General features: G+C 44.1%; 1 protein-coding gene across 3 annotated transcripts in view; it reads left to right on the top strand.

Moving 5' to 3' along the window:
• LOC105465199 (ANTXR cell adhesion molecule 1) overlaps nucleotides 1-14,359 on the top strand; it is a 239,376-nt gene that overhangs the window by 203,118 nt on the left and 21,899 nt on the right. The window contains exon 18 of one of the 3 annotated variants that reach the window (XM_071076839.1): nucleotides 9,554-9,592. The exons of the other annotated variants lie outside the window; for them this stretch is intronic. Within the exon in view, the coding sequence (XP_070932940.1) occupies nucleotides 9,554-9,577 (24 nt within the window). The 3' untranslated portion in view covers nucleotides 9,578-9,592. Of the gene's footprint in view, nucleotides 1-9,553; nucleotides 9,593-14,359 lie in introns of those variants that run through there. 3 annotated transcript variants of the gene reach the window in all.

Genomic DNA, 14,359 nt, shown 5'->3' on the forward strand with positions numbered 1-14,359 from the left:
CTGTACATTTAAAACACGCCAAACAAAATGACACATGTTGTCAACAAGATGCAACAGATATCTTCCCCAAAAGCCCCTTCTTTGTAAGCTGTCAGGCCAGTTCTGTTGACTTGGTTACCTTCTGCAAAGACCAGTGGTCTTGCCAGAGCTCCACCCTGGAAAAGCTCATCCTGTGGAAGCACAGCTTGGTGGGGTCGCCAGACTCCTGTCTGACACACTGTTAAATGCCTAGATGTATTTCTTTCATGCTTGTGCAGAAATTCCATTTCAGAGTGTCGGGGCAACACCTCAGTCAGTCTCCCATATGTGGGTCATGGAAAGAGCCGGGGCCTGGACGCCAGGAGGCCTGGGTTCCAGTCAACACTCCCTGTGACTTTTACAAGTCACAAGTGGAGGACCATGCCCCCAGTGCCAGCAGCCTTGGGACGCTGGTGGGGGCACTGAGCATAATGGGCCATTGCGGGGCATGGGAGGGGGTCAGCCCAGCTGCTGCGGTCCCTCCACCAGCCCCCAGGGCAAGCCACAGCCAGGCAGTCTCAGCCAGGGCAGGACGAGGGCCAGGGCCAGAGCAGCGCCTCCACACTGAGTCACAGCCAGCCCTGTAGGAGAAAACGAGCTGAATGTGGGTGAGAACCTGAACATCCATAAGAGCCTGGTCCAGGAGAGCATTTCTGGGGCCTGTGAAGAGGGAGAAGAGAAAATGATGCTGGAATCCCCTGGTTAAGGAAAACCAAGCCATTCCCTGGCCTGCAAGCTGTATCACTTCCTCTGTGACCAGCTGCCAGGTAACTGTTTCTCCCCTTCTGAGCACCGGTACCTGGTTCGTGGGACAAGAAGACAAGTGACATGATCAAAACAAAGCTTTGGTTTGTATTTCGTTCTACTCCTTGTAAAATTTATTCATTGAGAGAGATTTTTCTCCTGCCACCAGATACAGCCATGGCAGGCCCCATAACTGTTCAGTGTATTCTCAGGCTATAAGCAGGTCCACCCTCAAAAACAAACTCCAAATTCAGTTGTAGAAAGTACAATCCGAGAGATTAATCAAAACCTCCAACTTAAGCCAGGGTAAACCTTCCTTCCTCCTCCAGCTAGCCCAAACCCCAACCCCACCCTGTGAAAAGGGAGGATGCGGTTGTCTCTCCCCCGTTTCTCCATTTTGCTCTTCTCTTCCTAGTCCCCACCCCGGTCTGTTAGCCAGTTTCTTACCCCTCCTAGGTAGGGGCAGGTGAGCAGAGGTAGGAGAAAAAGTAGGTCTTCCTTGAACTGGTCCCATGATAAGCTGTCCTGTGCTCTGTGGGCCCAGCCTGTGTTTAACACTGACTCCTTTTTTTCCCCTGGGGTGCTCCTTGGGGCTCCTTTGGGATCTTCCTTATAGCAGTTTCCTTGACGTGGGCAGATGTTTCTTTATTCCTAGTGTTTGTTTGTGGTGCTTTCACAGCCTCTGGGTCTAGCAGTCACCTCCAGCTTCTTACTGTCGAAGTCCCTCTGTCCTATTACATGGCCTCTTGTACAGCATCCAGATGACTCTGCTCTGCACTTCCTCTGTCCGACCCACATCTGGGCCACGAGAGAGACTTACAGGACGCATGGATGGGCGAACCCGATTGCAGCCCCTCCATCCCGCAGCACAGGCTGCCTCCACTTTCTCAGACATGAGAACTCTGTATTCACCATCTTCAGGGAATGCATTCCAAGTTCCCCAAGTAGCCCCAGGGGGACAGCCTCACTGCACTGGAGGCGAAGCCCAGAGAAGCCTTGATGAAGTCTCTAATGGAAGAGTCTCTGGAGACTCACAGCACAGCAACTCTTCTCTCCAAGAAATCCCTTCATACATCCTTCACCCTACCCTGGCCCCTTTTATAGCCTTCATCTGGCTGAAGAGTCCAAGCATCATGAAGTCAGTTTACAGATGTTTCCCTATTAGGCAACTTATTAGAATATCTTACAGCTCAGAGCATAGTCAAAACTTCCATTTTAACATTCATTACATGCTTATCTCAGATTTTAATTATCCACCCATTTAAATATATGCCCCATGGGGCATAGACATCATCTGGTTTATTCACTGCTACATCCCAGCTATGATAGGCGCTCAGTGAATAATTACTGAATTAACCAATTAATATTTAAGTAAAGTAGCCTCCGCTCCTCAGCCTGCAAGCCATATGAGAGTGGGAACTGAGATACTCAATATTTGCCCCCCAGTAGAGTCTAGTAGAATGCTGGCCCATAGTAGGTATTTTTAAAATGGCTTTGAAAAAAATTAATGAACCTGAGCAAAAGGCCACATTTCTCTAGGTAAGATTAATGGAGGCTCCACTGACCCAAAGCCTTTCTCCCATTCTTCTTCAAATTCTTCACTTGGCTACACTGCTTAAAACTCTACTAACCAGATATTCTATCAGTTCAAATATTTTTTAACAACAGATATCACCACTGAGAAAAGGGAAGCCAGTCATTTACACTTAAGAAGACAATTTGATACAACAAACGTACAGGAAGACTATCAGGGGCCTGAAGAGTGCTGGGAGGCACTTATGAGATAGGAGATGGCAGGCCCAGAGGTGGGAGTTCTTTTAGAGGCTTGCCAGGGAGACCGTATATGCCAGGAGGTGAAAAGGAAGTGGCAGATAGAGCCAGTATTTTTTAGAGTTCGCCTTTAGCAAGCTTCATCCTATACAATTTTTAAGAACCATTAATTTTTAGAGCTAGAAGGAACCTTTGATATCATCAGATTCCATGGTTTCCAAACATTTTTGAGCAAAAAAAACTTCTTTCAATGAAATCTTACCAGAAAGCCAATATGGAAAACAGGTAAGCAGAGATAATCTGGTTCTAGAGGGCTGTTTTAGATGGATTCTAGATGTTTGGGCTGGGGAACCAAACACACACATACACATACATATATATTAATACATACATACGTGCATATACATGCATATACACACATACATATATATGCATACATACACACATACATATATTAATACAGACATGCATGCATGCATATACATGCATATACACATACATATACATATATACATATACGTATATTAATACATGCATATACACACGTATATACATGCATACATATATACATACATATACATATATACACACATACATATATACATGCATACACATATATACACACATGTACACGCACACACACAATTTTCTCAGAGTAGTCTTCAAACCTCCCCCAGAATCCCTAAGTGCTCCTGAAACACAGTGTGTCCAGACACAATGAAAGTCCCACAGTCATCGTCACCCATCACCATGTCACAGAGACTGGGCTCCAGAGGTCAAAAGAAAATGGAAGATGCTAGACCCTGCTGCTCCCCGCCCTTGATCAAGGAAAAGACCTTGTCCCCTCCACTTCCCAAACTCTTAATCTATTCTGAAAATGTTTGCCAAATCAAAGAAAGAGCCCTTTCACGGGACCACTGAAGACTTCCCCCATGAGTTTAATACTACCAACAAATATTTACTCAGTTCTTGCTACATTCTTGACCCGTGTTTGGCACTCAGAACAAGTGACCATTGTCACTGCTAAGTTAACCAGCACTCTTTGGGTGCTGCCTGTTCAACCTTCTCTGAGCCATCTCAATTGTAGTTAAACATCTAACCCACATCTTTCCATTTTTCCCCTAAATGTGCTTTGAGACACTGTGTGAACTGATCTGCTGAAATGCAGATAAACTACATCTGTCAGCCCCCATCTATGAATCTAGTGAGACTTGCAAAAAAAATGAGGTTTGGCACAATTCACTTTCGGCGAACCTTTGCTCCCAGAGATGACCACTGTTTCCTGTCTTTGGAACTTATAAGCCATCTGTTTAATAATCTGTCCTAGCTTCCTGCCAAAGACTGACATGCGTCTCACCAGTCAGCAGTTCCCACCAAAAGTGCTTAGGGCCTCAGGGCCTCCCATCCCTGCTGCTGGCTAGTGTCCAGCTCACACAAGTAGCCCCCTCATCCCTAACGAGGCTTTACTGGAGAGGATGGGCCACTCACCTATTGCAAGAGCACAGTGTGAATCTCAGAGAGTTCAATTTTGTGTAATTATTTCTGTATCAACAACATCAACTCAGGGCTCAAGATCACCTAGGTGAGAGTGTAAGAACAGAGACTTCCCATGAGCAGAGCTAGGTTTGAACGCTAGCCCTACCACTCACTGTGTGGTTTTGACTAATGACCCACTCTGAACTTGTAAAATGAGCTCATGGGAGTTCATGGTTGTGACTACTAAAAGCAATATTGTGCATTTAGTGTATGCAATATTGTGCATGAAGTGCTCAGCACAGTGACTGGTACATATCAGCATTGTTATTATTAAAAGAAAATACCCTTATTAGTTAACTACTGCAAGTCAGGGGTGGGGATGGGACAAGGAGCAGGCCTGGGTAGAGGGCCTATGTGTGAGGGGGCTATTCATTGGCACCCAGTTCAATTCTTTCTCTAGGCACTAGGTGGTATACGGAAAAGATCCTCTTCCCTGTAGAGCTCGAATTTCATGGAGAAGAAATTATGAGAGAATGTCTGTCTCCTTTCAGTCACCTAGCTTGTGAATCTGCTACCCCCAGGTGAAACCAAGGCCCTACTGGACTGGCCCCAGACTGATTCCTGAAGAAAGCTACTTTTCAGAGGGACACACAGGTTATCTCATGGACAGGTTCTTCAGGGTGGCTTCTAACCCCCAGAGATCTCAGGACAAGGGATTCCTGTCATCTCCTTGAGCAACTGTTAGGGAGGCAGAGAGGAGCCGGGTAGAAGATCCTCAAATGAACAAGGTCAACCAAGGAGGCAAAGGTTCTAACAGTTAATTCTCCCAGCCCTTGTGTGAAACTGCAGAAAAGTCACCCCATGCCTTTGTAGATTAAAATTAAGCTGGAAAGATTCAGCTGTAGTGGGCTTTAGATGATCTGGGTCACTTTCTAAAGCCAATTTCTTTTAAAAGCCCTCGAGCTGAAGACAATAGTACTAAATGACAGCTGGGAATTTTAAGTTTTATTTTCAGTTCTGGAAAAAAAAGGTGGGGAATGGGTATCCCTTTATATTTTTATACTGAGGATAAGTCAGTAGGGAAATTTCATCATGTTGTCATTGCAAAAGTAATCAACTCAGTGTGCCATAGCCAGGAATTCAAACTGCTTGGGAAATGCAGGGGTAGTTAGCCCTTTTCACTGGAAAATACACTGGAGAGTGACGTGGGTAGGTTAAGAGCAGAGAGCTGCTGGGAAGATCCACAGAAAGGGCAAGGGATTCTGTCTGCCAGATTCCTTCTTCCTAAAGCACTTACGCCATTTAGGTCAACCTGGGCTGTTCTAGGAGGGATAGTACTTCCTGCTTTAACATTGACCAACTTGAAAATCACACTGAGAACAAAACCATGACAGCCAGGAACCCAGCCCCAGAAGGTGAAACCCAGCCTAGAGTATCTGGCCGCTGTAACTTACAGCATTAATAAAAGGCTTACAGAAAACCAAAGGCCTATTAAATATCCCTGCCCCACCTAGACTCACCACTTAATTGGGGTGGGGATCATCAAGGCAGAAGGAGTATAAATGGTTCCAAAGGCTGGAGTGACTTTGGCCTGAAAGGCCCAGGTCCAATTAAAACAAGCCAGGACCCTTAATAACTGCTCTGTTTTGACATCAGGAAACCCACTCTAAGTTCTGTCAATGGCTATGATGTAGAGATTTTATTATGATTATTATTTCATGGACTTAATGAATGCTTAGAAGAATTAAGCCACAATAAGGCCCAAGATCACAACTTCCTCATCCACCACAGAAGGGCAGCTTGCCCCAGAGCCAGCCTCTTCTTGGGAGGCAGTCCCCAGGTCCCTAATCAGGGTTCTGGTGGTCCTACTATTCGGTTTGGGGTTGATTTAGAGCATGCACAAGCAAAATGGGCTGTAGGCCCTTGCTGTGACTATAAAGGCTTCTGTGTGCATAGTTATCTCCTCAACCTGCCAGAAATTCCCCAAAGGGAGAAAGGTTAATCCCTCTAACTTAAGGAATTTGAACCTAGGTAACATCACAGTGTCCTCCAGGAGGAGGACACACACACACACACACCCCCTAGTGATGAAAATTAGGGTATCTATCTCCCTTAACCAACTGGCTATGAGTACATCTTGTTCTTTTATGCATTCACCATGTTTTTGTATTGCTAATAAGCCACAATAAGCAATATTGAGTATTTCTTATTGAGTTGTATTGAGTCCTTCACCATGAGCCAGGCACTATATTATATGCTAAACAAGCTCATTATCTTTGTGTATCACAAGGCTTTCTGATTATAAGCAGTACTTATTAAGTGTTATATTATCAATGTGTATTAAAATGACAAATTCTCTTGGTAATCATGATTCAGTAGATATAGGGTAGAACTTTGTCCTCTGCTTTTAACAAGCAACCCAAGGGATGCTTATGACCAAGTCATTGTCCTAGAAAGCTTCCCAGCTTGCCCAAAACCTCTTGACTGAAGTGCCCACAGTGCCTCGGCAGATATGATCTCATGCTAGGCAGGATGGAGCTGGCTGGTAACCTGAGGAAGGGGCGCAGACCTCGCAGCGTGGCCTGAGAACCCATTTGCTTTCCTTGGGCAGTCATGTTACGAAGCTGCCCCCTGTTGACCAGATGGTCCGAAACCCCTAGATCCTCTTCATGCAGGCTGAAACTGGGCCAGGGGGCTCCCCATGCCAGATCACCGTGCCTCTTCAGTGGATTTTCTCATGTTTTTAATCCTAACTACCATCTTGTCTAATTTAGCCTATTGTTCCAGCTTGTCCAGTTCTCGTCAGCATCCTGACTCCATCCTCCCATGCATCAGGCACCCCTCCCAGCCAAGGGTCATCAGCACACATGGTAGAAAGTGCCCATATGCCCTGTTGTCCATCTGAGACAGGAGCTTCCCCAGACCAGCAGCTTTGAACTTGACCACAGACTCCTCCACCATCAGGAGGGTCCCCTTTCTCACTATGTTAAGCCCTCCCATAAGCATCTCCATCCTTCCTGATTTTTTTTAACAGGCTTTTAGCTGCTGAAAAGCAAAATAATACCTTCAAAGGAAAGTTTTATTGGAGGGAAACCGTCTCAAACTGCAGACAGTATCTTTTTGCATTTTATTAAACCTGCAGAGTTAGAGCCATAATTTAAAGCAATGGGTGGCCAAGTAACTTGAAGTCTATTTTGGTTACCATTTTTGTTACTGATGGTTCCACCTACTCAAAAAAAAAAAAAAAAAAAAAAATAGTGAACAGAAATACTCATATAGGAAGCCAGGGCAGTCTCATGGCTGCAAAGAAACACTGGTTCTGTGCCCTGACCTTCCTCTTTGTGGCTCAGATTTTCCACCTAGGGGAGTGTGATTTTCGTTCTCTCCTCTTCATACAGAGCTGCTGAAGGGGTCCTTAAGAGAAGGCTGTTCTAGACTTTGAGTTTCCTGACCAAAATTAAACCATCGCAGTTGTAGTATCTTTCTCTTAAAGTGGGTTTCCTCATTCACCAGACGTTACCATTAGAGCCTGGAGTGATGAGAAATGTCTAAATGTAGGTATATAGACAAAGACTTCCAGAGTTTTCCCATGTATTGTCAATGGGGCAACAGATTGCCCTGAAATCTCTGGGTCTGTGACACTAGTAAGATTACAGCTTGTATATAGAACATATATTATAAGTTATGATAATCTTTCTTAAAGCAAGTATGTATATATTGTTATTTATTCTTTAAAACAACTTTTCAAAACATGTATTCTGTGGCTCAGCTTAAGTTGAATGTACTTCTTAGAATGAATTTAGGGGTAGCAAGTTGACTCCGCTCTGTGCAGACAGGGTTAGTTGTCTTTTCTCTGAGCAGATTGTTGGGGGCCAATCCTAGCTAACTATGAAACTAAAGGATGGAACAGTTGACCCCTGGAAGTCCCTATGCTCCAGTGATCTCTCTCCATGTATCAAATCACCTTGAGACTCTTAAAGAGATTATTATTACCTCAAATATAAAGTGTGATTTTATTTGATATATCCTGGGAATACTGCTCATATGCACTATCTTAATAAAATGAAAGCCTATTAAATAAAACATCATTTAAGGACTAGAGGAGATGGAGGGAATGCCACAGAAAAATGTAATGAATATTCATTTATACATTGAGAAGTGGAAACCTATGGGAAGGCATTGTTTGGGGTTTTTATTTTTTGCAACAATATGGGGCTCTTAAATGATACTACACATTTATAACAGCTGCTTGTTGACTAAGAGCTGTAAAGGGACTCTCTAATTACAGAGGAGCAGAGCCCAGTGAATGCTGTTCCTCAAAAGAGTCATCTCCCATTGAGATCTATTCAAGAATACTTTTCAAAGAGTATCTTTACAGTTTTATGCACCTAAAATACAGTAAAATCTCACATAAGGAGATATCAGAGTCAGGGGGACTTATTAGCTCATATACTGACACAAAAAGTTATTTCTTTTCAGTTCTCCAGATTAGGCCCCATCTTGTCCCTATATCGTAATTCAACTTTCATTTGAGTGAGAGTAAAAGGGGATCTAAGAATAAAGTAAAAACAAAAAAGACTCAGTAGCATCTTAGTTCTGATCATAGAACAATCAAAGAGAGACTCTCAGTGAGTCAATTAAATTTTGCCTAAACTTAGTTTTCCCCACTGCGAAAAAAAAAAAAAAAAAAGATTCCTGTTGCATCACCTCAAAATAGGAGATCCATTGAAATGTGAAAATGATGAAATGTGGAAATAAATATATACTTTCCAAATAATAACAATTGACTGTGTTGGGATAGTGAGCCCGAGATTTTCTCTTCTCTTTTGCCATAGAATTTTTAAATGCCTTTAATTGCTTTTATTTAATAAAAGAAATGGTAATTTAAGAGAAGAGAGAAGCAGATGTGAGCTTTAAGGGATAACTTTAGAACCAGATCTGTGATGTCTGAGCTAGACTCCTTGGCATGTGGAAAAATGTTCCAGCCTATTAATTCAAAGCCTGAGTGAGGAGGTGTGAGTGACTGGTCACACCAGGACACAGTGGTTCTCTGCAGTGGCTACTTCCACTGACATTACATCCAACACCACCTTCACTTCTGTGGCCCAGGTCTCCCAGGACACTCATCTGCAAGCTCACCATTGCTGAAAAATCACTCTCCTCTCTTCTTGTCATTCTCCTTGTCTAGTGATCCCCAAGGTTTCTGGACTCAGAGCTTTGGTATGAAATTCAATCTTCAGTTAGTTTACAATTTTTTTCTTCACCCAGTGACAGTGTGATGAGGTAATGTTTTCTAACAGACTGGCTCAAGATTTGAACCTTTAAAAGTGGAAAACATTGACAGCTTAAAAGGCCAGTGTTCAATATTCCTTCAGTGATTTTAAGTGGACAGTGATGTCTTCCCAGATATTAATTCCAGAGTGACAGAACTATCATTGTCTCCATCTGCCCCCACAGCAAAGTTGTAGTTAGTCATTCTCTGTAACAGTAGTAATGAACTCTCTAGTTACAAACAAGCAACTCAAGAAAAATTTTGTTTCCCCAGAGACCATTTAGGAGGCTACTGTAATATCAGGCAGAATAACAGCAGACCAGAAGAGGGCTGGGGGTGACCCTGGAGTCGCCGGATGGTGAAAAAGGGGTGGAGAGCGAAAAGATGCTGGAGGAGGAGGCATCCTTATCCAGGTTGCCTCAGACTCCTGCAGGAGGGACCCAGCCCCAACCCTTGCATATCAAGATGAGAAACTCAGAGGACTCTTCTCATTCACAAGGAAATGTTCTGAAGCTGTGAGACTGACATTTGTGGTGTATAAACCACTTTTGCATGGCCCAGAACCTTCTGTGAGGTTCCATTCTGCATAAATTACAGTTTTGTAATCACTTTTTAAAACTGATGCTTTCTGTGCTCTTTAATGTGCTTTCAGATATGAGGGGAGGTGGCATCCTTTTATTTATTTAAAGAATGCACAACTTTATGATTTGCCTTCAGAAAGAGGCTCTTTACTATCAGCATGTCCCAACTTTTGGGGACCCTGAGGTCCAGTATGGAGAAGCAAGGAGCTGGCTCTCCTTCTGCCCGGAGTATCTCTGATCAGCGTCAGGTCACCTCTACTCAGAAGGCCCCTGGAGGTCTGTGCAGGCTGGAAGATGGCCCAGGACTTGAGATCACTTCAAGGGTGCATGCATAGGGAGGAAAGCTGTACAGACTCATGTGACCTATAACTTGGACATTAACAGACCAAAGGAAATGCCATGCCTTACTCAGAGCCAATTTCTCTTCTCTAGAAGAGACATTCTAAAGAATTAGAGAATTCTAATTCTCCTGTGTCACTCTCCAAGTCCCCCGCAGTCTTCCTCCTGTTGTCTTTTCTCATTTGTTTGGTAACTTTTCTTTCCTATGAATTTACCAGCCTGAAGAGATGAAAGTCCTGAGTTTTCCTACTTCCTTTTTACACAAATGGAGGAATAAGGAAAGCTGTCATTGGAAGGATAGCACTCAGTACATGAGCAAAGCAACTCAAGATTGTCTCCTTTAGCTCCAGTAAGGCTGATCCAAACTGGGAGGTCACTGTTGAAGCTTAGATCAAACAAGGGCCAACATCACTATCATCAACACCATCATCATCATGACCAAAATGATCCATAAATGTTCTAATTTTTGAAGAGGTTTGCTTAAGGTGAAGAAGGTTTTAATATCTTCATTTTGTGCTGGATTCTTTATATCAGAATAACCAAACTGAGGTGTTAAGAGAAAGAATATCAGAAAATCAGGCAAGACCTTGTTTGCCTAAGGAAATACGAATTGCCTAAAGGAGGAAATGGCTAAAAATTACAGATGATTTGCTTAATCTCGAATGTAGATGTATACCCAATTTCAGTTAACCTTTGGGTATGTAGTGAGCAAAAACCACACCTCCACTCTTCCCTTGGAGTTTTAAACTCTGGCACATAAACTGTGTTCTCATCTCCACCTGGTCCTGCCAATGACAAGTTGAACGCTGTCTACTATAACTGCATGGTCAGGGCCCCTGAGTAGCATTTAAGGTAATAGAAAAAAACCAGCTACTGTGCCAATAGCCTTTGAGAGATGACCTGTACTGATACAGATACCAGGTTATCTTTGGCATAAGCCAGGCAAAAACACAAATAGGATCTCCTCAGAAGTACTTTCAAGGCTTCCAGACTGGGAATTTTCCTTTGATACCATCCTCATCGATCGTCAGATTGTGTATGATCATTATTTCAGAGACTCAAATCAGAAGTAATGTCCATGTAACTACCAACCTTCTGGAACAGAAGGTTGAGATCGCTGTTGGTTTTTTTGACAGAAGACTGTGGCAACACACTTTGAAAGTAGGCGAAAGGTAATCCAGATGGTAATCAGCTGTAAAATTGTTCTGTTTATGGGAAGAATGAAGTACCATGTCCTGCTGCTGCTCTTCACTTTATTTTTATTACCTTGTTTCCTCCCTATTCCCTTCCCCTGCCCTCAAACCTCTACCTCCCTGCAAGTGCCCGACTTCCAAGTTTCGGAAGGTGGGCTTGCATTCCATTCCATCCCTAGGGAAAGAGCCTGCAAGGCCCCACCGTTGCTCAGGCACTCTCTTAACCAGAGCATAAAGGATTGGCAGACACCCTGGCGTGATCCTACACAGCAGTCTTCAGATACAGCTGCTCTTCCATCCCCAAACACCTAAATCTATGGCTCCTGGCAGCTTGGAAAATGTCATTTTCCTCTGAAAATGACATAAGAGGCAGAAGAGTCTCAACGCCACTCTCCGTTACAAAAGTACTCCTCCTAAAATATTAATATTTGCGCTTAGTTCACATTATACCGTGTGACTAACATACAAAGAGAAATCTTCTTGGAGATTAAACAAGTCTCTCTTGGGCTGACTGCACAGTTTGGGGAAGTAAGCCCCAGGTCAGAAGCTGCCTGGAGACATCCTGAGTGTCACCCTCCCTCCGTTTTCTGTGGTGCTGCCAGTCTGTGTGAATGAGTTCATGTGCTCATCTCCTGGCCAGCCCCTCCCTTCTCTTCTCTGTAGTGCTCTGCACACTTTGGTCCTTTTGCCTCCCCCCACTCCCTCAAAATTTGACCTTCCTGTGTCCCTTTATTCCGATCACCACCTCTCAAATTTCACAGTCCCAAGCGCCCTATCCCTGGCCTCAAAAGAATAGATCCTTATTCTGGCTAACCCACATGTTACTAGATGCCAGTGTCCAGGGAATTTCTCTCCTGGATAACACTCTGGCATTTTAAAAGGAATCTCCATGAGATTCCCACAGGGGATCCCTAATGTTGAAAATATCAGACTGAGCCAGGCACACTGGCATATGCCTGTAGTCCCAGCTACTCGGGAGGCCAAGGTGGAAGGATCGCCTGAGCCCAGGAGGTTGAGGCTGCAGTGAGCCACGATCGTGACACCGCACTCTAGCCTGGGTGACAGAGTGAATTTAAAAATTTATTTTTTATTTTATAAAAAAAATAAATACTTTAAAAACATATATATATCAGACCAAGTGGTAGTCTGGACATGTCCGGGGTACAAAGAGTAGGAAGAAGACACCTCAAGGCAGGGAAATTTTGGTGTTCTGCTCAGCTCACTACAGAGGCACTCATTAACCTCATGGGCAGGGGAGAAGCAAGGGAGATAGGATGCCGGAGAGAGGCGAGCTGAGAAAAAGCAACAAGTTTAGAGAAACTGATGATGCAAACCCCCAGACTCTCTCTCCAGCTTCACAATGTAGTTCTTTAGCCTCTTCAGGGAGCTTATTGATTGAACAGTAGCAAATGTTGGATGTTATTCCAGAGCTTCTTTTAGACCAAACAATATGACAAAGTCCCTGCCTTCAAAGAAAGAAGGCTGAAAAGCAGGAAAGGACCAGATGGGAATTGTGATGGCCAGAAAGAGGACAAGGAGTATTGCTGTCACTATTGGGCTTTTTGCTTATTCATAATTTCAACCACTGCACAGCTAAGGCTCCCAGAAAATCGGAGTGAGCTGTTCAGAACTGCAGTGTCCCCCCACACTACCTCTCAATTGCATTCCTCTGCCTCAGTCCCAGCCACATCTCTCAGCCTCAAGAATCCTGTTCCTCAATGAGGGGGTTGGTAGCCATAGCATGAGAAGGGGGAGTGGGCCAAACCACCAGCAACCCCACTCATTGCAGGGTCTTTGGAGACTGAACAGAGATTGTTCTTACTAAGCATGAGGTCACCTTTCTTTTCCTGGACTGTCTGGATTCACAGAGTTTATTTGGGTTCTCTGGCTGAATTCACTCCAGAGCTGATCTCTGTGAGCCGGCCCTGGGATCTAGCTCAGAGACGCTCCTCCAGGTCCCAGTCCTCATCATCCCCTGTGGAGAGGGACCTGGTGAAAGACCAGTCAACTGGGGAAGGACGTGGAGCAGGTCACGAGGCCAGAGGAAGACAAAGTTCAAGCTAGTTCCAAAGGCCTCATCAATCGGTAGGAAATGGGAGAGCCTAGGAGCCAAAATGGTGATTGACGAGTAAGAAATGCTGTAAGCCAGGAGCAGCAACATAACCAGTGAGAGGAGGCTGAGAAGAATTCTGGAGTCAGAGGCCCATCCAGGCACTTGGGGTGACCTTGTTATCCTGGTAAGGGTTTGTGCAACTAGGAGAAACCATTGAAATAGCAGAAATAAAGCAGAGGTCATACCGTTTGTCATCTCTCCAAGTGGAGCTTTCTGCTGAGTCCACTTTTAATGAACAAATAAAATTCATTGGTAATTAGCAACATTATTTATAATCCAGGTGCTGAAATCCCCCAAACCTTTACCCTGCCTCTTTCCAAAAGATTTAACATGTATTTTTTTTCCTCTTAAAGATTCCTCTTACAATCTCAATATGAGTCCAACAACCATTTCTTCCCAGATCATACAGAGCACGAGCTCAGCCAGCCCAGCCTGGGGAGAAGTATCACAGACATTTAATTAGTGCAGGCTGGATACGTGAAGCATTTCGTGCACCATGAAAATGGGGCATTTTGATACTGGCTCGTGGTCTCATTTCAGATCCAACTTCTACATGGTCTTGCAATTAGGAAGAGTATTGGGGCCCACTGGAAGCCTGAAAACAGTTTTGAGGTTGGATAACTTAATGCTTTTTTTTTTACTCCTAAATGAATCCCAGATTTTGAGTGCTGTAAATTTTCTGTTTCTCTGTCTGACATTAGCCGGAATACTTCAGGGTTTTGACTACTGTCTTCCTTCAGTTTCATCTGAAAGGCACTCTGACAGGATCATGGCAGCCCTTACCTGAAAAGCAGACAAGTCCAGGAAACAGTCCAGAGGCTTCTGGGAGCCAGCTGGGCAGGTCTCGCCTCTT

The sequence above is a fragment of the Macaca nemestrina genome, chromosome 13 (genome assembly GCF_043159975.1).
Source record: "Macaca nemestrina isolate mMacNem1 chromosome 13, mMacNem.hap1, whole genome shotgun sequence".
In the NCBI taxonomy this organism is placed as follows: domain Eukaryota; kingdom Metazoa; phylum Chordata; class Mammalia; order Primates; family Cercopithecidae; genus Macaca; species Macaca nemestrina.